The sequence below is a fragment of the Alexandromys fortis genome, unplaced genomic scaffold, assembly GCF_014885135.2.
Source record: "Alexandromys fortis isolate MF-2015 unplaced genomic scaffold, M_Fortis_MF-2015_v1.1 scaffold_76, whole genome shotgun sequence".
NCBI classification, from domain to species: domain Eukaryota; kingdom Metazoa; phylum Chordata; class Mammalia; order Rodentia; family Cricetidae; genus Alexandromys; species Alexandromys fortis.
The window spans coordinates 3,376,341-3,400,926 of record NW_026067997.1 but is presented as its reverse complement, the minus strand read 5'-3'; the positions used below and the strand labels follow the sequence as shown (position 1 = coordinate 3,400,926).

The window sequence follows — 24,586 nt, the reverse complement described above, 5'->3', positions numbered from 1 at the left end:
TCCTCAGGCTTTGCCTTCTGTAGCGAGACCTGCCCCATAGCCTCCCTTCTAATCCCCCCACTCCCTACCCCTAACCCCCACCTCGACTCCACCCATCTTCACTGGGAAGTTATCTGGCACCTGTCTTAGCACATTTTCAGCTACGTCGTCATCAGCAGTCAGCGGGCACTTTGGAATTTTGATGGCTTTAGTGTTTTATCCGCACACCCGTCCTAAACAGCAAGAAGGATCCAGTGCTGACACAGCTGAATGGGGAGCACTGCCGGGGAGGATTCTGAGGCTACAAGCTGGCATTGTGGGAGAGAACACTTTGGCCAATTAGCAAGCGCCTGACAACACTCAGGGCCATGCCGGGATTTGCGATCCTGTTCAAAAAAATCGCTATCTCAAAGCCAGCACAAGACCCTCTTGGTACAGACTCAGGGTACAGGGTCTGGAGGACCCTCCCGGGTCTGTGGTTGGCCCCTGTTAGTTCAGACAGCGCCTAGCGTTGCTTGCTCCTGTGGGGAAGCTCTGGATTGATGTCAGTCTCCCTCCAGTGCAGGAAGATGTCTGGGTCATTTTAATGAATACAGGACTCTGTCAAGGAAAAGCCCTGCATAAATCCCAGACTACAGTCCAGCTATTGTCTGGATTACCCCACTGAGGACGTGTATCTCTCAGGTCGTGGGATTTCGTTGATTGGATTTCAGTCTCTCTGAAATAGATGAATCAATAAGAATCCTTTATAGGCCTAGCCTATAACTGAAGAGTTTGGCATGCTCCGTTAACAGCACTGGGTCAGTCTCTGGCATGCTGAGAAAGCGCACAGGTCTGAGGAAATGGCTTTTATGTTCACGTGTGGAGTTGGTAGAGCCTCACTGAGTCATCATCGTTCACATGGTCCCCACCATCGCTCAGCACCAAAAAGACCCCGTGGGTGAGCATTAGCCTTCAGCAGCAGGTACAGAGGATGCTGGAGAGACTCCCCAGACAGGAAGCAGATAGCTAGATTAGCCTAAAACATAGGCATAAATAACGTGCTTATATAACACACATGTGTACCAGATAGTCCTTTGGCTGCTTCAGGAGTCAGGAAACTGAGCTAATGGGACAGCTACTGACTCAGGTTCCTGCATACTAGGCTTTGGATAAGCAACAGTTTAAAGACATTGAAATGTGACTTAAGCCTTAGCTTCAATAACACTAACCTCCCTCAAGTGAAAGGCCACCCATGGAAAAGCCTTCAGATAAAAGTCCCGAGTCAGCTGACCTACCTCAAACTTGATGACATGCAAGAGTGGCTCCTTTATCACCGTTCTGTCTGACCCCAAAGAGCTCGCTTGAGTTTCCCTGGCAACTAACCGTTCTAATTGCTTCAGCAATTCCATCTTTTCAATCTTGCTTTACATGAAATGTCGTGTGTCTCCCACAGTGTGTGTTTATACAATCAGTGTGGCTAACACTGTCAACCTGACAGGGATCTGGAATCTCCTAGAAGACAAGCCTTCAGGCACACCTGTCAGAGATTATCTGGATTAGATTAATGGAAATGAGAAAGACTCAGTTTCTAGGCTTGGGTCCCGGACTGCATAGAGAGGGCAAAGCTAGCTAAACAGAAGCATTCACCACGCTCTGTGGATGTAACGGGGCCAATCGCCTCAAGATCCTGCTGCTATGACTTTCCTACCAGAATTGGTTGACTCCCTCAAACTGAAAGCCAGAAGAAGCCCTTCTTTCCTTAAATTGTTTCTGTCTGCTATTCTATCACAGATGCCAACAAGAAAAGTGATGAATACAGTTGGCAAGTACTGAGTATGTTTTGGGCAGTGTGGAAAGTTTTGAATATAGGGCTTGCCTGTTGGGCATAGGACAGTGTGGAAGTTGGGGAGTTGTGGATTGGCTCTGCTTTGAGGATAATCTCTCTGATTCCTGGTCTACTGACACATTAATGAGGAGCTGTCCCATGTTTCCTCCATCATACAGCTACACCTTCCCCCATCATGATGGATTGTACCCCTTAACATTGTGAGGCCACACGCATTGGTCACAGGGACATCGAATTAACTGGTAAACAAAGTTTCGTATTTGGTTTCTTTTTGTTACATTGATTGATATATAATCCAACTCAGGAAGAGCCAAATGGAAGAGAAGTTTGGGGAAAAGTGGAGGCAGTATATCCCAGAACCCCTTGACCTCTGGAAACCCTTCCAGTCGCTCAGTGTGCTTACCAACCTGGAAGTCCCTGACTGGAAAGCGATATTTCCTTGTGACGTTCCAAAGCCTTGTTCATCTGCTCCAATCTCTTTCATTTAAGCTCACTGTTTCTCAGAATCTCAAAAATATCCCCACGACTTGTCTTAGTCACTCTTCAATTGCTGTGAAGAGACCAAGGCAACTCTTGTGAAAGAAAACATTTAATCGGGGGCTGGGTTACAGTTTCTTTCAGAGGCTGAGTCCTTTATCATCATGGCAGGGAGCTTGGCAGCAGGCAGGCAGACACTTGACAGCAGCTGAGAGCTACAATCTGATCTGGAGGCAGAGAGAGCAAGCGTGGGCCTAGTGTGGGCTTCTAAAACCTCAAAACCCACCCCCAGTGACACACCTCCTCGCACAGGGCCACACCTCCTGATCCTTATGATCCTTTCAAATATTGCCACACCCTGGTAGCTAAGCATTCAAATATACGAGTTTATGAGGAACATTCTTATTCAAACCACCACAAGAAGCAATAACTGTGTTTTAAAAGTGTTCAATATCCCTAGCCATCAGGGAAATACAAATTAAAACTACTTTGAGATACCGCCTCACCCCAGTCAGAATGGCTATCATCAAGTCTGACAGCAAATGCTGGAGAGGATGTGGAGGAAAAGGAACCGCTATCCACTGCTGGCAGAAGTGCAAATTAATACAGTCAAAGTGGAAATCTTTTTGGAGATCTCTCAAAAATATAAAAATAGAGCTACCATATTGTGGAGGTCGAAAAATACAGGCCCATTTCCACCTTGTCTGCCGGTCAGAGAGTTTGGAGACTGACAGGCATAATTGCACCTCCTAACTCAGGAGGTGGTTGCCTGACTCTCTAGAAATTAAGATAGCTCAAAGCCATCCTGATAGGTGGTCAGGATATGTAAATGTACTTCTGCTCCTTCTATAGTCACTATGAGGTCACCTAGGGAAGGATGGTCTTCAGAGCCCATGACTTAGAGCACCTTAACTACCTAGATGATATCCATATTCCATTAGAGTCCACAAGTGTGAACCCTGAAACTATTCATCCTGTGAGAATAAAGGAGGAACATGGCCTCATAATCACCCACTCACACCAGACTCTGAAGTGCTATTGGACTGATTTATACAAAGCCTAAGGCTTGTTGTAAAGAGCTAGATATTTTTCCTAAACTTCCAAGTCTAAGAAAACACAGGTCCTTGTAGATCGCCTCAGCGGGTTACTCATTCTAGGGGTGTAACCCGCCTGGCTGATCAGTTATTCCAGGGTCACGGAGAGGTACTATCTGTAAGATAATGGGCGAGAGAGAGGAAGGAGGCCATGCTAGGTTTGTCAGAGCTTCTGTTTATTAGAGACAGGGTTACAGTTTATATAGGATAAGGAGTTTGGCTTGGGATGGGGGCAGGGGCATGTAATCTTGCCGCGTGGTCCACGGTCACGTAGGCCAGGAGGTTACGTTCCATCAGGTCACGTAGGCCAGGAAGTCACAAGTTGACACACCTCGTTCTCTAGATAGTTTGGAATGTGGGGCGGGTTCCGCTAACAGATAGCTCTCTATTAACAGCTAATTGGGTGTGGGGTAGGCTCTGTCAATAGAACAGTTTCTCAATACAATTGGGGGTGTGGGGTTCTCTGCAGGCTCCTCAGGGTGATGGTTCCTGTAATAATTTTGGGGAAAACGGCTCCTGACAGGTCGTCCAAAAGTCAAAATTCTACCTTCATTTAAAATGTTGATGAGTCCTGTAACAGTAAGCTGAATCCTAACAAGGTGAGTTGTTCTTTGACTAAAGGGAGAAACCGCAGTCTCGGGGAACAAGCAGAGCTGGTAGCTGTGTTGCCCTCACTTCCTGTACAGCTTCTCCATCTAAGCCCCCTGCAGTGACCCGTCAGACAAAGTTTGCTTGATGTACACGTGATTGTTCCCAAATCCTCATGAAGTTGCTTAGACCTATTGTCCTGCCAATCATCCGGCTACAAGGATTTTATGGATGTCCACTGTCTCCGGCCACTTCCCTGAGTCCCACAGAGAACTTATTGTCCTCAAGAGCGTCCTCGGTGATTGGAGAAACAAACGAGAGAACAAATAAAACCACTCTGACAAGCGGGGAAAACAAATTATGTCAGAGCCTGGTAAAAACTAGGAAGAGAAAAAAAAAAAAAAAAAAAAAAAAAAAAAAAAAAAAAAAAAAAAAAAAAAAAAAAAAACAATGAAACTCTTCCTAGGGCAGGAGCGAGGATGAGAAGCTAGTGAGCATGAGGCCACGATCACTCACGTCTCCCTGGAGACGTCCCAACTCATCTGTTCTTGGAAGCTAAGCAGAGTCAGGCCCAGCGAACGCCTGAACAGGAGGGGAGAGCACAGGACTTTCTGAGTAACCTAGAAAACAAGAAAACAACCTATTGTGAATCTATCTTCTCCCTGGGGATGGAACTGTTTTCACCTCCTTTGTAGGTCAAATTGGTCACATGACCTGCCCTTTCCGTAGAGCGTTAGCATCGTGGTGCAGACTTCGCAAGTGTTCCCATTCGGGGACTCCCTCTCATGCTGTCTGTCCCCAGGATCCTGTGAAGCCAGTACGGAGAGATGCCTGGCCTAGTCTGCTGGGTCCCAACAGACACTTTGCCAGCTTCCTCTACATCCTGACTAACAACCCAACCATCATCAGGCTCACCAACTGATGCATGTGTGAGCCAGCGCAGACCGCGGGGGCCCAAATGACACCCCATCAAGCCACAGGACCTTGAGCTAAAGATGTCATGACTATTGGTGTTAGTCAAGTCATTATGTGATTTGTTAGGTAAAGAAGAGCCTTGATCTGTGAGAAAACTGTGTTCTCTGCCCGGGACATTTGAGATGGGGATCGGAGATTTTTATATGGTCCACATCACCCTCAGCTTTCAATTCCCCGTGCCTCCGTAAGGACTGCATGCTCTTTCTGACTTAACTGTGGAGAGCTAGCCCACTCTGGTTGGCTGAGCTTCCTGTGTATCTCGCGGGCTGTATAGACTGTCCTTGTTCTGGATCACCTCTTCAAGGATGTTTGCTCAGTGTTTGTTCAGCCTTGGAAGACAGATCGTTCTGCCTTCCCGAGCACAAGGTGGAGTGCTTTGTCTAGACTAAAAGATGGAGGCGCCCAAAGCCCCACGGTCCTAAAACACAAGCCACTGACCGTGCGGTAGTCACCTGCACTACAGGAATTGCCCATATCCTGGCCACTAGCCATGCTGTTGGGAACATAGTCATTTTCTCCTCCCCAGAAATCCACAGCCTTATGCCAGCCTCCGTGAAACTGTCGCAAGCCAATTTGTTACCTTCCTGTAAAGAAGGTAAAGCCCGAGACCTTCCACGGCTCCTGACATCAATTAATCAAAATTCCTGTTTATAAAACTATCAGTCAAACCCATGCAGGGAGATTTTTTAGCATCTGTAACAGTCCATTTCTCGGCAAATTACCCTGGAAAAGCACATTTTGTGCCTGTTCCCAGAAACTGAAGGACAGGGGCATCCAAACACATCCTTCTTCCTCCTTTAAAAGGGCACAGGATGGAGGCATGCGGCCAAATCCATCTCTTAAGTAATGAAAGACGAGGGAAACGGCAAGCTAGATGCTGATATGCCGAGAACCCAGAGGCTTACCAGCAAAAGGAAAGCACAGCTCTCTCCTATTCCTGCTGCCCTTCTACACTTGGCCGGAAGGATGCACAAACTCCATCCCGGGAGGCAAAGTCCGAAATCACTGAAACTTCCTCTGCCATTATTTTAATCACGCGGGCAATGCAATCACGGTCCTCATCACATACCTGGTACTCCTAGGGTTTCCCAGTATTCGACACAGCTCAGATATTCCCCAGGCAAGAGAATTGTGCACATTTGCTTCTAACTCCAGCATCTTCAATTCAGCCTTTTCTAACAGAAAGTTGTAACTGCACGTGAAACTCCTCCAGGGGGTTGGTGAATGACCCGCTGCTGTCAGGCGGTGGAGAGCGGTCACAGAAGCAGGAGAGATGCCAGGTCTCCCTCAGTACAACAGCTCGAAGACGGCCTATGTCCTGCAGATAAAGATACACTTCCCAGCTGCTCCTTTGTGGGGCTTCCGATGATGTTCTGTCTTCTGCCTCTGGGTATAGGACTAGGGGCCAATGTCTTTCTCCCCCACAAGGCTCAAATTCTACAGAGCAAGACCTATCTCTGTGCCCCATCAGCCAGAAGGTACTAGGTGCCTAAGTAAATGTGAAACAATGGCTTGGTAAGTCGTCTAGCAAAGGGTTTTAAAAGGTTGATTTGCGAAAATACTGTGACTAATTAAGTTAGACTCTCAGAGGGCAAGGGATACAGTGTGGAGTCTGCTATTTTAAAAAAATAATAATCAAGTGATTGCAGTGAGCAGCCAGGAGTGAGTCTTTATTAAGCAGCACCAGACGTGTGACTATCAAATCCAAAGGCTTCACACAGAACTCACTCCATTTGAGAGATGGTATATTAATGGAGTGGCTGTATATAATCAATTGGAAATTAAAGCTCTTATTCATTGGCTCATTCATTCAGACAAATACTTGTTGATCACTTGGTATCAGCTATTTCCCTCAGGGGTGGGGGCCACAGTACAGAGGGAAAACCCACAGAACTTGCAGTTCTAAAGCGACAGAGGAGAAAGTACCGAGTGCTACAAGAGCAGCTTGGTGGCCCCCTAACATCAAGGGAGTCCTGTCAGTGCCCTGGACAACCAGTGCTTTCAAGAACTCATCGGAATGCCTGAATAGCACTTTCCTCTCTGATCCAAATCAGAGATCTCCAGAAGGAACAGGAAAAAACAACGAACATTCCTAAACCCTGAGGTTACTGGGAAATCCGGAAATGACACATTGGAAATGGAGCTTTAGGCTGGAGAACTGGCTAATGCAATGGGCCATTGGCATAATCCACATACAGGAAGGGCCGTAGCAGAACCTTCTATGGAAAAATACCTGATGGGAACACGGCTACCCTAAACACATGGGGAACTAGAGCAGAAGACAAGAGCTTGTGAGGACCTTGATGTATCAAAGAGATGTGCTACCCACCCTCGGGAGAGAGCAGAACAGCTCAGCCATGGGGTCAAGGAGTACATCCAACACAGGTGCACACACACATACACACACACACACACTCCTGCTGTTCTTTCCATGTCTGATCAAGAAGCACCTACCTATGTGAACAGTACATACAGACCTCTTTTTCTGGGATGCTCACATGCAACCTTTTTTATTTTCTGGGATAAACACTGAAGCCTCCTTCCCATGCTGTGAAGAAGGGAACATTATGGATTGAATAGCAGTTACACCGTGATAGTTGAATGGCATTGAATCTCTCCAGATACTTGGTCTATAGATAATAAGAACAACAACTACTGGTTTGTTGGGCACATCACAGGTGTTCAAAGAGACATGCTGTCAAGATCCTGCATTGCAAACCTATTCCTGGAATGCAGCAACTTTAAATGTATACGCATGTATGTATGGTATATGTGTGTGTGATATGTACATGTATATGCAGGTGAATACATGCACAGAAGCCCATGAGAAATACTGGGCCGCCTGCTCCGCCACTCTTCACTTTATTCTCTTTAGACACAGCTTTTGGGTAGGCAAGCCAGATCCCAAACCCAAGCAATCTTCTTGTCTCCATTACCCCACTCACCCCACCAGCACTAGAATTACAGTTATACACTGGCTCACCGAGAGTGTATATGAGTGCTGAGGCTAGAAACCCGGGTCCTCATGCTGACCAGCAATGACTCTACCAAGTCATCTCCCTGGGTGCATGACTATAAATTTCCAACTTAATACAACACAGCCTAGCTGAAAGAAAGAAAGAGAGAGAGAGAGAGAGAGAGAGAGAGAGAGAGAGAGAGAGAGAGAGAAAGAAAGAAAGAAAGAAAGAAAGAAAGAAAGAAAGAAAGAAAGAAAGAAAGAAAGATCTCTGCATCTAATAAGCAGTAGCTCCCGAATCAAGAACAAGCAGATACGGGACAATCTCAGGAACCTGACACACCGAAACTGTAATATCCTGTTGTTGCTTATCTACTTACATTCACTAATATCACTTTATAGGTTTGCAAATTTTTCAGGTAAACAAATGGAAAAAAATACAACATTGTTTCGAGTTCAACGGCATTCTTTTATTTCAAAACCACTTCCATCAGGTGCACCAAGGTAAACTGAGGGAAATGTGCAGAGTTGAGGATAGAAGAAGGAAGGAGGATGAGGTTAATGGAGCTATTTCTTTGTTTTGGACACGTGATCTCATGTAGCCCAGGATAGCCTCAAATGTACTGCATAGGCAAAGACAACGCTGTTCTTAGTATTCTATTGCCTCTACTTCTCAAGTACTGAGATTATAAATATCACCACTATACCCACTTTTCTGTGGTCCTGTGGGTAGAACCCAGGGCTTCATGCTAAGCCAACAGTCTGCACTATACTTACAAGTCAATGGTTCATGAAAAAGCACTCCAGATGGAGGGAGGCTGCCCTCTGGCACAGTGTATAGCTCAGAATTGACCCTTTGGGATTCAGGGACACAAGAAGGCTGGCCTCAAACCATGTGATTGATAGACTAACTGATTGATTGATTGATTTGTTTATTTATTTTTCTTGGTTTATTTCTAGCCAGCTTTTCTTAACTTAAACCACCCCATTTATCTTTTACCTTGGGCTTTTTTACCTTTCTCTATTTCTATATACCTTTCTTTTTTTTTTTTTTTTTTTTTGAGTGAAAGCTCATGATTTTATTGTCTTCATAACGTCAGCTTAGAACTGGATCACTTGGCCCTTTCTCTTCTTATCACCACCAAGTTCAAAATGCTTGCATCTCTTAATAGCCAGCATCCTCTTAGATCTGCAGTTGGGCTCCACACATTCCAGTCTCAGCACAATCTTCTTTGTAGTTTTCGCCTTTTTGCGGAAACTAGGCTTAGTCTGCCCACCATAGCCACTCTGTTTCCTGTCATAGCGCCGCTTTCCCTGGGCATACAGAGAATCTTTGCCCTTCTTGTACTGGGTCACTTTGTGGGGTTGGTGTTTGCCACATTTCTTGCAGAATGTACGGCGGGTCTTAGGAACGTTCACCATGTTGGCGGGTGCGATATCGGCACAGAAAGAAAGAGGGAAGGCCTCTATATACCTTTCTTTACTTCTTACTCTGTGGCTGTCTGTGTGGTTGGGTGACTGACCCCTTGAGTCCTCCTTCTCTGGCTCTTTGATCTCCTGTCTCCCCAGATCTCTCCTCTCTGCCTGCCAGTCCCTTTCCTTTTTCCTGCCTTGCTATTGGCCGTTCAGCTCTTTATCAGACCAATCAGGTCAAGCCACGAGATCTAAATACATGATCTAGTTAAGGTTTTGCACCCACGTCTTCAAATTTTCTGAGTGGTTCTTCTTTATGCAGAAGGATAAATCCAAAAGAGAAAGAACAACTCTTAAAGGGATTTTACTGGGTCACCAGAAACAAAGCTTTTCGATCCCTCTAAAATAATGCAGGTGTTTCTACTGCCTAGAACCACGACACATGCAAAATTAGGCTTGGGAAGCACCCTATTTTCATCTTTGATTATAATCTTTCATGAACTAAATTAGGCATTATGGGAAGAGTAGGAGGTGTGAACATGACCAAAGTGCAAGCCATAAACTTCTCAAGGAGTTACTAAATAGGTTTTGATAGGTATTTCTCTCTGACTTCCTTGACCACGTCCCACACATTAAGGGAACGCTGTGTTTTCATGCAAAAATGGAGTCCTTCACGGACGATGTCTTTAGGAGACGACAAGCAGATACTCAGATGTCCTCAATAGTCTTGATTCCCAAAAAGTTAAAAAGAAAAGTCATTAAATCTTATATAGAGATATTGAAGAACCCGAAGAAAGAAAAGGTTAAAAGTTTTCTATTATAACCAGTACAACTGTAACTGGCTAATGTTAAGAAATTGATAGTACAGTTCATACACACACACACATACACACACACATACACATACACACACACAGCCCATTGTTAATGTGCTATTTTAACTTAAAACAAATGTACACATATATTTCCCCAGGCTTTCCCACTATGTAGTTAAATACTTGTTCTTTCCCTTGTCCTTCTCACGAAAGTCTAATCCATAATGTATCATTCTGATTGAGAGAGCTGGCTCTTTACCTAATTCCTCTCTCTCCTCTGTAACAAAAGAACAGTGACTGGGAGTATTTGCAATAACAGCCTACAGCCAGTCTATACTTCCCAGTCTACCAGGGCCATGGGTAGACCATGTTTGGTCAGGTGAGAGCGAAAGTAGGTGCTGAGCGCCACTTTGGGGCTGATGCCTATAGTCAGGGTTACAGTTCCTCCAGGATTGCCTTCCTGGTTCCAGAACCTGGGATCACACAATTCTAACCATGAGGACAACACAACCCCTACACATCTACACATCAAAGTCATTTTAACAACAGTCGCAGAAGGCCTGGATCCCACGAAACAGACTTCTGTTCAGCCTAGAACATGAAACAGGCTGTAATCCATCTTCTTGAAGCCATTGTATTGTTGCTCCATCTCCTTGGTCGTCAGCTCCTGCCTTACTCTCATAATACGATCCACTTATAACATCCAGTTTCAATTTGCTCACATGGACAAAAACTTAAAACCATAGGAATTAGTCTAGGTGGGAACCCTTTGACGGTATGGCTTTCCCTTTGGTTTTTAATTCGTTTTTTTTTTTTTAAGCAGGTGGTTCATCAACATCTTTTATAACAACACGTGGAAGGTAACATTTTTTATCAAGTCTCCACAATGCATTTGATTTCATTTCCAGAGGGGTAATTTTCTTCATTTTAATATCCATATGCCATTCTTTAAAGTAATATTTAATTAAATTATGTAATTACGAAACAGCACAGGTGGCGTAAGCAATTGGGACCAGATCGACACTCAGTAGCTGTCAGCTGCTGCTCCACGACAAGTCCCCCTCGGAACTCTATGCTCTAGCACGCCAATCGCTTTGTAAACCCACATTTTTGTAGTTGGGGATTTTTGTGGGCTCTGCTAAGTTTCTCCAAGGGTCAGGGTGGGACAGTCTGAAAGTCAGCTGTATGTTGTCGAAGGCGAACGGCTGATGAAACACCACCCAGCACGTATCAAGGCTGTTCAAGGAGCCCTGAGGCCTTTCGTAGCTCTGTCACAATGTCACTTCTGTCATACTGTTTAGAGGGAGCCAGAATGGCAGCCAAGATCTAAGAGTGGAATTAACTGTAATCATTTTTTAAAAAAAAAAAAAATAAAGACTTGTGTTTTCTTTAATGTGTATGAGTAGTTTGCCTGTCTGTTAGTATGTGCACCGTATGTGTGTCTGATGCCTGTGGAGGCCAGAAAAGGGGCTTAGATTCTCTAGAACTGGAGTCTGATAGTTGTGAGTCACCATGCGGTTCCTAGGAATGGAGCCCATGTCCTCTGTAAGAGTAGCGAGTGTTCTTTACCACTGAGCCATCTCTCAGCAGCACCCTGCATGGCTTAGGCCCTGGAACTGTGACAAGAATGAAGAAAGGACAGACACATACATGTATGGTGAATCTGGAACTGGGTGAGAGTCTACTACTGGCTCAACCAAGAACCTCTGTGTGTTTGTTATGTACATATATCACTATGGCAGGAGTTAACTGGCCTCAGTAGGGGGTCTCTGTAGGTGAGCAGCATCAGACTGCAAACATCAGCATGGAGTAAGTGCAGTTGCTATTATTATCATTATCTACCATTAATAAACACTCAAACTCTCAAGGAAAGCTTTAATACCCTTTTTGAGTCCCGCCCATATGGGGGAATGGCTCTCCCGATTCACTATATATCCAAAGCCTGCAGTCCTCAACATAGACCTGCCCATGTCAACAACACACGTTCATTCAGAACTCACCCAGTCCCTACATCTCTCCAACACCGAATTGTGGACATTTCTTAAAAACAATCTCATATGTTTGGTCAACAAACAACTCAAAGAAAGGGAAAGAGGGGGAAAGAGCATAGCTTGAAGTAGCCTGTGAGCTGCACCCAGAAGGTACCAAGAACAGGAATTGGCATCATTTCTAGAGGGAACAGAGATCCTATTACCTTAGGAAGCCCATTAAGCAGAACTCATTGAAGAGCTTCCATAATCCACAAATGCCATGATGCTTTCAGCACAAATGGACTGCGGTACAGTACAACCAGGCAAAGAGAGAACATATGGGAAACTGGGCCAGCAGGACGCTGGGGTGGGAGACAGAGAGATCAGGGAAATTCAAGTTCAAGAAGAGACCTGGTCAGGACATTGTGAGAGTGGCCTGTTCCTGGGGCATTTTTCCTGTCTGCCTCCCAGGGAGGTTTGATGTTCCTTTCCCACATTTCTCTCCCATCTCCTTTTCCTTGACCTTTCCTACTCCCTCCCTCTATTGTAAAGTACCACAGCACCATCCCAGATAGGTCAGCACCTTATAAGGTATGAAATTACCACTAAGTTAGCATTGAATGATCGGTTGTTCTACAAAGTGCCAAATTACATAAATAAAAACTATAGTGTCTATAGGTTTTTGCCAATTGAGTATGAAATCAAACAGGGAAAATCTCCAGGAGATATCGTTCCAATAACACTCAGAGATGGTTTATCAGCATTTGAATAAATGCTGTCTGGATTAAGTCACTTGCCTGTGAGGAAAAGCTGCTAGGTCCCCAGGGTGAAGGAGAGCGGGCCAAACTGGTAAGCCCATAAAAGCTGGAGCAATCGTCAAAGGGAAAATATCTGGCTATAAAAGTCACCTGGCCACATAATCTCAATCTTTAGTATATGTCCTTTGGCCATAAATGAAAAGAAAAGAGAAAGGAGGGGCTATAGATGAAGACCAGTGGCCAAGCACCTGCCTAGCATATTCAAGGGCCTGGGTTCCAGCCCCAGCACTGCAAGGGAATGTGTCATGATACCACATTCATAAAGCAACCCAGATGTCAGCAATAGGGAACTGGTACTATAATTTTATAATAATATATGGACCCATTAAAGTGTGCATTTGTGGGATATTTTCTGGATGTAGTAAATGTTTGTAAGTAACATTTGCAAAACGACGTTTATAAAAATGAGAAAAGCAGACCTCGAAGCTTTCCATGTACTGTGAAAATCTATGTGTATGTCGCAAGAATAGGACCGCACTCAAACAGAAGCTAGCAGGGAAATCCAGATGTGTGAAGGTGATGGGTTTTAACAACACTGATTAAATAGGGGTGCTATTTAACAGCATTCCAGGGAATAGAAGAAGAGAAGCAAGGGTTAAATGAACGACCAAAAGATGGAAATACTTAGCGAGCTGCTGACAAAGCCACCACCAATCCAGCTCACATTCTCAGAGCTGACATTTATGTTCGGCACCAAGTGTTCTCGGTAAGGATAATGATTAGATAATTTGTAATATGAAAGCATGCTAATGAGTGTAATCGATTTATTCAGAAGGAGGCTTGATCATTAATTCTTTCCTCCTTACCAAATGGCCTGCATACTTGACTTTATCAGATATTTATGGATGGGGAAAAGTAATTTCAGCTTAACAAAAATGTATTTGGAGTCAGTGCTCTGGCTGTGGCCACGCCACAAACCAGCTGTGTGGAGCTGAACATGTGACCAAAGCTCCCTGGGTCTCACTTTCTTCGTGCTGAAAATAAGGGGACTGAGAGGTCCCCTAACACTGATGACAGGGGAAATCCTGTCCTGTGTCTAGGAGCTTTGTGTAGGACACGGGGAGAACTCTATGTTCATGTCACCAGTGGTCCAAAATTCCTGAGAAGAGGACCAGATAGAATCTATCTTTGGGGGCCCCTGGCCTTACTGGATTAAAGGTTACCATCACACATAGATGGGCAGTGGTGCTGCATGCCTTTATTCCTAGCACTCGGGAGGCAGGGATGCAGGCAGACCTCTGTGAGTTCAAGGTCAGCTTAGTCTACAGAGCTAGTTCAGGACAGGCAGGACTGTTACACAAAGAAACCTTGTCTTGAAAAATAATAAAAAGTTATCATTTATTTAGCATATTACACTGATATGGTATTTGTTCCCAATGGAGCATTGCTGACAAGTATAAACTCACTTGACCCCCATAGTCTTTCTAGGACGAAGGAAGAGTACATTCTCAGTTCACAAAGACGCTGAGTGCTTCTTTTGCTTGGGGTAACTCGACCAACAGGGCTAGGACTGAATTCTGAGCAGTACCACTGCCCATGACCAATGTATAGGACTTGTCTTTCCACGGGACACATCTGTCTGTTCACCTATGTCCTTCCCAACTCCCCAGTTGTAAGTTTATCATTTCACAAGAGAGAGGACAGCTCAAATATAAAACCGCCCAGAGCATCGTGCCTTGAAGATGCTTCAAAAGCTATCTTGGCCTTTGAGTGACATGAGCTTTCATGGGTCCTTGTGGGTCAACTTTACCACGGCCTTCTGTCAATTTCACCCAGAGAACAGATCACGGGGGATTTGGAATAAGATTTTTTTTAAGTATGTTGTGAGAGGTAGATTGGCAGTTAAGGGCACTTGTTTATTTTGTAAAGGACCTGGGTTCATTTCCCCGTACCTACATGGTGACCCACAACCTTCTGTAACTCCAGTTCCAGTGGAGCCAGTGCCTTCCAAGGACATCGGCTATATACACTACACATACATACATGAAGGAAAAACATTCACACACATGAAGTAAAAATAAATAAATCTCTAAAATCACATATATATACATATACAATTATATATACATATATATGCAAAATCAGGGGCCCTCTAGGGGCCATCTCAGCCTCCATACTCTGGTCCTGAGATTTCTTTCAGCATTCATGAGCTAGCCCAGGCCCACAAAGCCCTGTAATGGCCAGGTTGCTGAACCACTAAATAGCCTTCAGAAGAATCTTCAGCTGGGAGTCTAGTCAACTGCAAGCCTCCGAATGCTTCCCTTTAGAACTAGAGCAGAGTTCATCACGTCAAGGTCATGCTATCTCCTGTCAATGGCCAAAAAAGAAAAAGGGAGCTAGAATGAAGAATAGAGACCCATCGGCCTGGGCAAGACCCGCTCAAAACCATTCCTCCTGCCTATCCCTTTCTTGTGGGTCTCCTTTAACAGCGCTAAGCCCTGCTTCACCTCGTTTACCTAGCCCTGCTCCCTCTCATGCTGTGCAGAGAGATCTCCCAGTATTTCATGCACAGATAAACCTCTCTTGGACACCTGGGCATGGAGACACACATCTTTAATGCCAGCACATGAGAGACAGATATAGGCAGATCTCTGTAAGTTCAAAACCAGCCTGGTCTACCTAGAAAGTTCTAGGATAGTAAGGCTACATCTTTGAGACCCTGTCTCAAGTTGTTTTTATTTTTAATTCCTCTGATCTTAGTAGAGGCTGGAGAGAACTTGTTAGCTTGTTAAGCTTGCATTGCTCTATTGTGAGAACCAAAGTTCAGAGCCCAACACCCACAATGGATAGCTCACAAAAACCTGTAACTCCAGCTTCAAGGGATCCAACACTGTCTTCTGGCCTCCTTGGGTACCTGAATACATACACACAGAAAGAAAGACAGAGAGGGAGAGAGAGAGAGAAACGAATTAAAATTTGCGATGGGGGCTGAAGATATGACTCAGCAGTTAAGAGTACTTGCTGTTCTGCCCGAGAACCCAGGTTCAATTCTCATCACCCACATGGCAGTTCACAACTGTCTGTAACTCTAGTTCCTGGGGATCCAAAACCCTCTTCTGGTTGGATACCAGGCATGAACGTATTACACAGACATACATCAGGCAAAATACTCATATATATATAAATTTAAAAGAACCCCTTGGCATCTGCTTCTTGTGGGAACTGAGCTGAGACAATATCCATCTACCACAAATAAGGCAGTTTTTAAATGTTATAAGAAAAAAATTGTCAAGCATAAATTACCTAAAATAACCAATATTCTCAATGTATATTCAGCATAGTCCTAATTAGTATTTTAAAGGCATAGTGTAGCACATATATGTGTATATGTGCATATATACACAAATATATACAAATATATATAAAAATGTATATATACAAATATATACATTTGATCCTTCAGAAATTAAAATATCAAATATCTATTTCTGTGTGCATAGATTATGACTGCTTGATGATTTCTTTACCAATTTTTTATTTTCTAACATTTCAATAATTGAACATTATTACTTCTATCATCAGAAACAAAGATAAGAGCACACACACACAGATACACATATTCATAATAACCTCTCAGTTCTGACACTGTCTGATTAGATAGGGCTGATCAGACTCATCTTTGGGAGGTGATGCACAGACAACAGAAACAAGCAAGTAGCAAGAAACACAGATTATAATGTCAGAGCTTAAAATATGTGCTTGGCAGATTCCAGATGTTCTCAAAATCCAAACTACATTTAGGAATCCTGATAGAGTTTTGGAAGGGAACAGACAGATGGCGTGCCAACCTACTGAGCATTGCTTGGCTTTGATTCACTGGGTTTTAAAGGAAATTTCTACCAAGTCAATGTTTACCCAACCTACTTTGTTCTTTGTTTTGTCATTTATCTGGACAGGAAGAATACAATCTTTGTCTCCCTGACAGACATGAACTTTCCTTTAGAGTCTGTAGAAAGGATGGATTAGATGCATAGCCAAGGGCTTCATGCTCTCTGTGTGCTCCCGAGGACAGCCATGGGCAGCATGCTACGCTCAGTCACTCTAAATTGACATGGGGCATGTCCTCTGTCCCCACATAACAGCCCTCACCTTGCTCAACCAGAAGCTGCCTCTGTGTTTTATGCTTTTGAGGATCTCTTGGGGACCTAAATATCAGGACAGGATAATATTAACACAGTATAACAAAGTAATACAGAATAATAAATAATACAGTAAAACAGTATAGCATTAATGTAATTAATTATATTACATTATTGTAATAGGAAGAGCTGATGTTTATCGGACAACTTCTCTGATGTTGCTTATGCACTTAGCAGCTCGCTGAGCCTTCTTAAGGAATCGGCAAGGGGTGTGCCAACACCACTCCTGTTATACAGGCAGGCACAGAAGCAGGAGAGGTCAAGGAACTTGCAGACCCACAGGAACAGGGCATGATACAGTTGGGTGTGAACACAGGAAGCTGCCAAGGAGAAATAAGAGAGCCAAAGGCACATCTGCCCCCTCAGACACAGGGCCAGCTGTCCTTGACGGAAATGAAAGTCGGGCAAGCTAGATAAGCAGACGGGAAGTGAGATTCCACTGGAGAGCAATCAGTCCGAACAGACAAGAGGGTCAGAGCCTGAACAAACAAGAAGGGTGGCAAGCAGAGGCCACGAGTACAGACTGGAAGACACACAGATTAAGTGGGCCAGGGGGCACAAGAGGGGCTCTGGCAAATAAATCCTGAGAGGCACAGTGGAGGAAAAGGCCAAGAGAAGAATTGGGTGAGCACGTGGAGTGTAGACATGAAGGACAGGAGGCATGCAGAAAGCCACTGACAGGGTGGCAGGACCGTCAGCCAAGAGGAAGAGGGAGATGCCGAGGTGGGGAGGTGCCCGCTCTAGGGAAGCAAGGCAGGGGAAGTGGCTGACTTGTGAAGGAACCGCATCATTTCCTGTTCCCTGTTACTTTAACCTCGGTCTTCCTCAGTCACTCCGCCAAACTTTGACAATCACTCTCAGGTCTGACACTGTCTGATTAGATAGGGCTGATCAGACTCATCTTTGGGAGATGAACTCCTCCTGCAGGGCTTAACTTTATAGAGTGAAATGGGACACACCAGCTGCTTCTGCCCAGCATACATTGTTGAGGTGGGGCAGTCAGTTCTCTGTGTTGTGAGGGATCTCCTGAGAGAATGGCATGGATTAAAGTGAGTAGCCAATGCTCAAAATGGAGATTCTTCCCTCCCAGAACAACTGCTCTGCCAGATGGTCCCCTGGGCGAGAGCATAGCCCAGGGCTTCATGCTCTGTGTGCTCCCGAGGACAGCCATGGGCAGCGTGCTACGCTCAAGTACCCACACGTATTCGGAGGCACCCACTCTTCGCAGAACAGTCCACATGGCCTGGCTTGGCACTGAGAGCCCTCCACTGATAAGGCCATATTCACGTGTCAACAACCTTAATCCACAAAGAGATTCAGCAAATCTACATCTTGACAGCTTTAATCCTGCTCATAAATGCCAAAAAGCCAAAGAGGATTTAAGAATTAAAGGACGTGGGTTTCCTTCACCGCCCAGCTTAGTCGTGGATCACAGAAGTTTATCATCACACCAAGTTCCCCAGGTCCAGAAGCTAGAAGACGAGACATACCTTCAGGCCTGCTGAGACAGATGTCAAGTCAGTATGAGGTGACAGTGCCAGGTCCCTGGGCAGCAGCAAGGGAGACCCTGGTGACTCCAGCGTCAGGGAAGCAAGAGAGGTGAGCCAGCCCACACAGTTTCCAGCAGAGAGTGAAGCTGGGAGTCTGGTGGGAAAGACAGCCGGCCACGAGTAGTCGGCAATCAGACGAGGCTCAGAAAACTACAGACACAGATCCCTGGCATAACTAAGAGTCACTTGGGCCTCATACAAGCCTTCATTTTTCCAAGTACTCTGTGGGCTCACTGGGTAGTGGCTATTTCCCTTTGCTGTTATTGTCTTTGATGTGCAGCAACAATTCACACGCCCCCTAGTGGTCAGATCACAAATCTCTCTCTTTCTCACACACACACACACACACACACACACACACACACACACACATCCACACACACGTAGACCCCACCATGCACATACACACTATGCAACACACTCCAACACACACACACATGAACCCTACACCATAAACAATCCCCGATGCATGCACATACATACACATTCACTACACACACAAGCACTACACATACCTACACCACACATATAAGCAAACACATACAGACACCACACAATACATATAGAACACACACCCTACCCCCCATACACACCATAAATATCCCACACCATACACACACCACATACATATATATAACACACCACACAATACACCCACAGCAAACACACACACTAAACACCATGCACATACATACATAATACATACAGTATACATACACACCACATACATACATATGCACATTCTCACACACATATATCAAACATTACATACATACACATACCACACATACACCACATACATACCCTCACTCCCTACACTCATATGCACGATTCCATTTGCTGGCTTCAGAAGCAAGGATGGAACTCGGTAAGCCTGCTCCACCACAATGTACAACTTTTTGGCCAGTGGCTGGCTCCAAATTGGTTCTGTATTACACTGAATCAATAAGACGCAATAACACTTTACTGGGCAGTAGACAAAAAGGCATTTGCTTTTTCTGGTGGGATTTCCATAATCAAGATGAATGATTGAGTATGGTAGGTCATACACTCAAGGGTTCTAAGCAGGGGGATTTTGTCTCAGACCCGGCTACATACATGGTGAGACCATTCAACAAAAGAAAAAAGATTACGTCTCTCTGAACTGCCGAAGAAGTCAAGATTACAATGGATAGAGGGAGAAATAAGAGAAAATGGTATCTGCCATCACTGAGACTTTGGCTCACATGGTACTCAGAACCACTATACCCCAAGAGAGCCAATAAATTCCTGCAGTATGAATTGTAATCTCGTCTCACAAGTGAAGATGTTAGGACACACAGGAATGGAAGATGAAGTTAAAATAAATTCCCTTTATCATGGAAGCGGGAAGCTCAGGGATCAAGAGATACACGGTTTTGATGGTATTTGCCAGCACATCTTAACAACACCCAGGAGGAAGATGGAAAGAGAGTTGGTATTAACTCCCAATGACTCAGCAGCTCTTATCCTATGCCTGCTGAGGGTAATGTCAACCTACCTTTTGATCAGGGATACCTCAAGTCACCTGGAGAAGAAGGCAGCTGCAGGGGACCCTTCTATCTTACACCACCAAGAACAACCCACTTATGCCCTGCTCCCCAGTTTCAACCTCTTGGATCATTGTTGTCCCTGGTCACACCAAGGCCTTCCTAAGTCAACACTCTGGCCCCTCCCCACCTCAATTCCTCCATATACAGCTTAGCTTTCTGGTTAGAAAATTATTGGTGTGAGCAGTGTGTGTGTGTGTGTGTGTGTGTGTGTGTGTGTGTGTTTTCAACTGATTGTCTCCCCTAATGAAATGTGAACAGTTCCTGGCAGAAACCCTCCATTGGAAATTTGGGGTGGATAACCCAGCTTCTCCTTTCTGCCCCCATTTAGCACTGGAGTTTGCAAAGATGAGCATATCGACTCCCATGTGGTACAAATGAACACATCCCCAAGGCGTCTGTGAACAGACAGGAAGCAGGTTTGATTTTTATAGCTACATGTTGCTTCCTTCTTTAAGGAAGCAACTTAGCACTAGGTCTTCACTTAGCACTAGGAAAATGAAATGTCCCAAGCCAGTGAATTCTAACTGCCAGTTGCTTCTCTTTGAGCGCACAGTCCCTGTTGGGTAACTATTCAAGCCCATCACTTGCGGCATGACTGAAAGTTTAACTGCTCCCTTTAGTCTAACTCTGGGAGCCCCCACTTTCTCGGGTCTAACTATAAGTCTCTAGGGAGGCCACTTGCCCATCACTGCAGCATTGGCTTCTAGAAGAAGACGAGAGTCCAGTTATGTGAGCACCTGGTTCCCCTCTTGGCCTTCTCCCATTTCATAAGATGCAGTGCAACCTTGCTTCCAGAAGCAGCTGACCCTCATAGGGGACCTCTCTTCAGACCCTGGCCTTGAGAAGGCAGTAATTGGGTTGAGAACAGGTCAGGTGGCTATGCCCTTGACCTCTGCTCCTTCCAGGAAGCTACCATCACTTCTGTACATTGGCCCCTGCTAGAAGAAGCTTCAGTAGATCAGTAGGGCGGACCGGTCTACAGCTGGAACAGATGCTGTGATCGGCCCTGTGATCTCATGTACCCTAGTTGGGAGCACACAGGATTCCACTCTCATGATCCGAGGCTCTCTGATCTTAGCCGTGAGAGTGATGTGGTCCTTAAGAAAGGGGATAATCCATGTCAGCTGCAGTCTGTCACAAGAAAAAGGCTTACTGGGCTTCCTGTAAGTCCCCACCCAGTGCTCCCCAAAGCACAAAGCTCCACATAGCATTAGGCAAGCAGGCGCTCAGCTCAGCCACTCAGTTAGGCTTCCTACTGCCTTGCTTGGTAACATTTGTCCTGTGACATCTGTTCCCTCCAAGCAGCAAAGGGAGGGGGGCCGGGGAGGGCACAGTAGGGAATGGAGGAACCTGCTAGACTGAAGACAGAAAAGCATGAACGCCAGAGCTAGAAGCCTGGCTCGTGGCTGCCTAAACCCCTTGCCTGCTAAGTGACTTCTGATCTCCAGCAAACTGCTTAAACTCTCATAATGAAATTTCTTCTCAACGACTGGGAAGATCATGGAAAAAAAAAAAAAAACAATATATGGAAGTCCCTGGGGTCATCCCTGGTACCTCAGAAGCACTGGCCTTTAGGTGCTTGCTGGACAAAGCTCAGCACCAGAGGCCAGGTTGCCGCTCTTCACCACTGGGTTCAGTCAGCCACTGTCTTGTCCACCTTCTGCGGTGATCATTGCAGAAGGCCCCAGAAAACTCACATGGAGCAACAGTAGCAGCAACAGGCAGAGGTCTGGTAACCTCAGCAGAGAATGTCTAACCTGGGTCCCAGGATGTTAGCGGAGTTTCTTCTCAGAAATGGGACTTTTTCATTTTTCCAGGTCTCTGTTTTGGATTTTCTGCCTGGAGAGTCCTCCTTAGGAGCATTTGTGTGCTGTAAGTGCCAGCACATGATGGCTTAGAGGTTAAGGGCACTGCCTGCTCTTCCGAAGGTCCTGAGTTCAATTCCCAGCAACCACAGGGTGGCTCACAACCATCAGTAATGAGATCTTCTTGAAGAAGAGACTTGGTCAGTTGTCCTCATCAGCTTAGACCATGAAACCCAATATGGACAAGTTCAACAGAACCGCCATACACAGGCTGCCCATACATGCGTCAGCACTGCCAGGGCATAAAAATAAATAAATAAATAAATAAATAAATAAATAAATAAATAAGTGCCAGCGTTTACTTCCCAAACCAGGGGCTCCTGATATGGTCAGTAAGAATTAAAACAGGGCCAGCTTGGAGGGGTCTCAGCAAGACTGAGGCAGAGACGAGTTTATTTCAAGCAATCAGACTTTTTATACATTTATCAAAACAGAGGACAATGGTAGCTGCCGTGATGTAAGGGCGGTTGCCAGCTCGAAAGCAAATATAAGATTAATGTCTAAGACTAATTGTTCTGCCAAACCTCCACATGCTTTGCCAACTTCTACGGAACACAGAGAAACACAGATGTCCTGAATGCGCCACTGCCTGAGTGAGTGCCTCAGTGTCTCAGGAACCGGAAGGCTCACAGTATCCCAGCTGTGTACTCAAACCTCAGAAACCAACGATGCTAACGCACACCTCTCAAGCCAGGCCAGGCCAGCTTCACGATTCTCTGCAGGGTGCCTTGGCAAAAATGCCTGCTACTTACCAGGAGGGGTTTTATTTTGGTTTGTTTTGGTTTGGTTCTTTGAGACAGAGTATCTCTGTATAGCCCTGGATGATCTGAAACTCACTCTGTAGACCAGGCTAGTCTCAGACTCAGAAACTAGTGGCTTTTTAATTTTATGTGTGAACACCTGCTGGCCTGCTAACTTGTAAAGAACACCAGGCCTGGCTATCATAAATGGGCTGCAGGGTGGCCCAAACAGGTTTTGTTGTTGTTGTTTTGTTATCTGTTTGAGGAAACACACTTCTGCTTCCTTGTAGCCCCCAACTCCCTCGACAGTGCTAGGGGCCAAGCCAGGGGCTGTACACAGACTAGACAGCACTCGAACACTGAGCTACATGCCCAAGAAAATAGATTCCAACAGAGGCCCTTTTAGGTTTTTCCCACAACAGATCTGAGAGCCTATAATCTCGGTGAGCAAGGGGAAGATAGCTCACGGAGCAGTGGTCAGTTAATGGTCTCACTGTAGCTACCATGAACACACATCACTGTGCACCGGAGGCACACGCCCTACACAAATGGTCCTCAGTGGGTAGAGTGAAACACACCTGTCCATTCACCATTTGGGGCAGGCCTTATTTGACTTCCAGAGCTCGGAGCTTTCCAAAGACTCTCACCTGTCTTCTGATCATTGTCCGGAGTGTTTGAGGCTCTCCTGTTAAAGAGAAGACAACAGGAAGCTGTAAAGGCCAAGTGCCAGTGTAGAGGAGTCTAGGAATGGCTTCAGGTGACACGAGGTGGTGGCGCCCCTGAAGGAAGAGGCTAAGCAAGTGTACACAAGGAAACTGAACCAGGGAACCGACAATGAAGGGGCAGGGAGAGCATGTCTGTGCTGGCCCTTGATGTCTGTTCCTCTGTCTTTAAGAACACGGTACTTGTTACTATTTATAATAGCACGGCAGTTCTCTTTAGAGGGAAACATTAATTTAATTGAAAATTTTACAGTTCTATTTGTATCTCATATATTGAAGAGCATCTCTATATACTGATCCCAGTGGTGCCAATCCTCTGAGCACTAGAAGTAACCGGGAACATAACAATCTAGATGTGAAAGGCCCGGACGTCTATTCTGTCAGCTCTCTGACGCTGGGAAACACCTTGTCCTGTGATGCTCAGGCTTTAATCACCTAGGGATCTTGTTTAAAAATGGGCTCTAAACCAGTGCGTTTAACATGAGGTTCAAGCCAGGTTAGGCGGTGGTGGCGCACACCTTTAATCCCAGCACTCGGGAGGCAGAGGCAGGGTGGATCTCTGTGAGTTCGAGACCAGCCTGGTCTACAAAGAGCAAGTTCCACCACAGGCTCCAAAACCACAGAGAAACCCTGCCTCGAAAATAAATAAATAAATAAATAAATAAATAAATAAATAAATAAGATGAGGTTCAGCAATTTAACAAGCTCCCCAGCGAGGTTGACATGTATGCATGGCACGGAGTAGCACACGTCCCACAACCAGCTAAGAAACTCACCTGGGTCACAACTGGAGGCTAGAAACTGAGGGAGACGAGTCCAGCGCCTCGGGATGGTATAGCTCATGATAGTGTGCTTCACGTCTCAGCTAACCCACACAAATACACTCAGATCAATATTATCTATTGCCTGCTAGAAAAATGGGTACATTCATTTTATGTTAATTTCACAAATAATCACACATTTTTATTTTTTTAGATTTATTTATCTTTTGTATTAGTGTTTTACCTGCCCGTATATGTTGAAATAGGAGCAGCAGGGCTGCGTCCCCGGCACCCGGCCGCCCGCATGGCTAGTTTATACCCAGAA

At 45.2% G+C, this 24,586-nt stretch overlaps 1 protein-coding gene across 1 annotated transcript; it reads right to left on the bottom strand.

Moving 5' to 3' along the window:
- Window positions 1-8,947: 8,947 nt before the first annotated feature.
- LOC126512568 (60S ribosomal protein L36a-like) lies at window positions 8,948-9,379 on the bottom strand. The gene has a single exon (XM_050160387.1). The coding sequence runs from the start codon at window positions 9,317-9,319 to the stop codon at window positions 8,999-9,001; it is 321 nt and encodes a 106-aa protein (XP_050016344.1). The 5' UTR covers window positions 9,320-9,379; the 3' UTR covers window positions 8,948-8,998.
- Window positions 9,380-24,586: the final 15,207 nt, after the last annotated feature.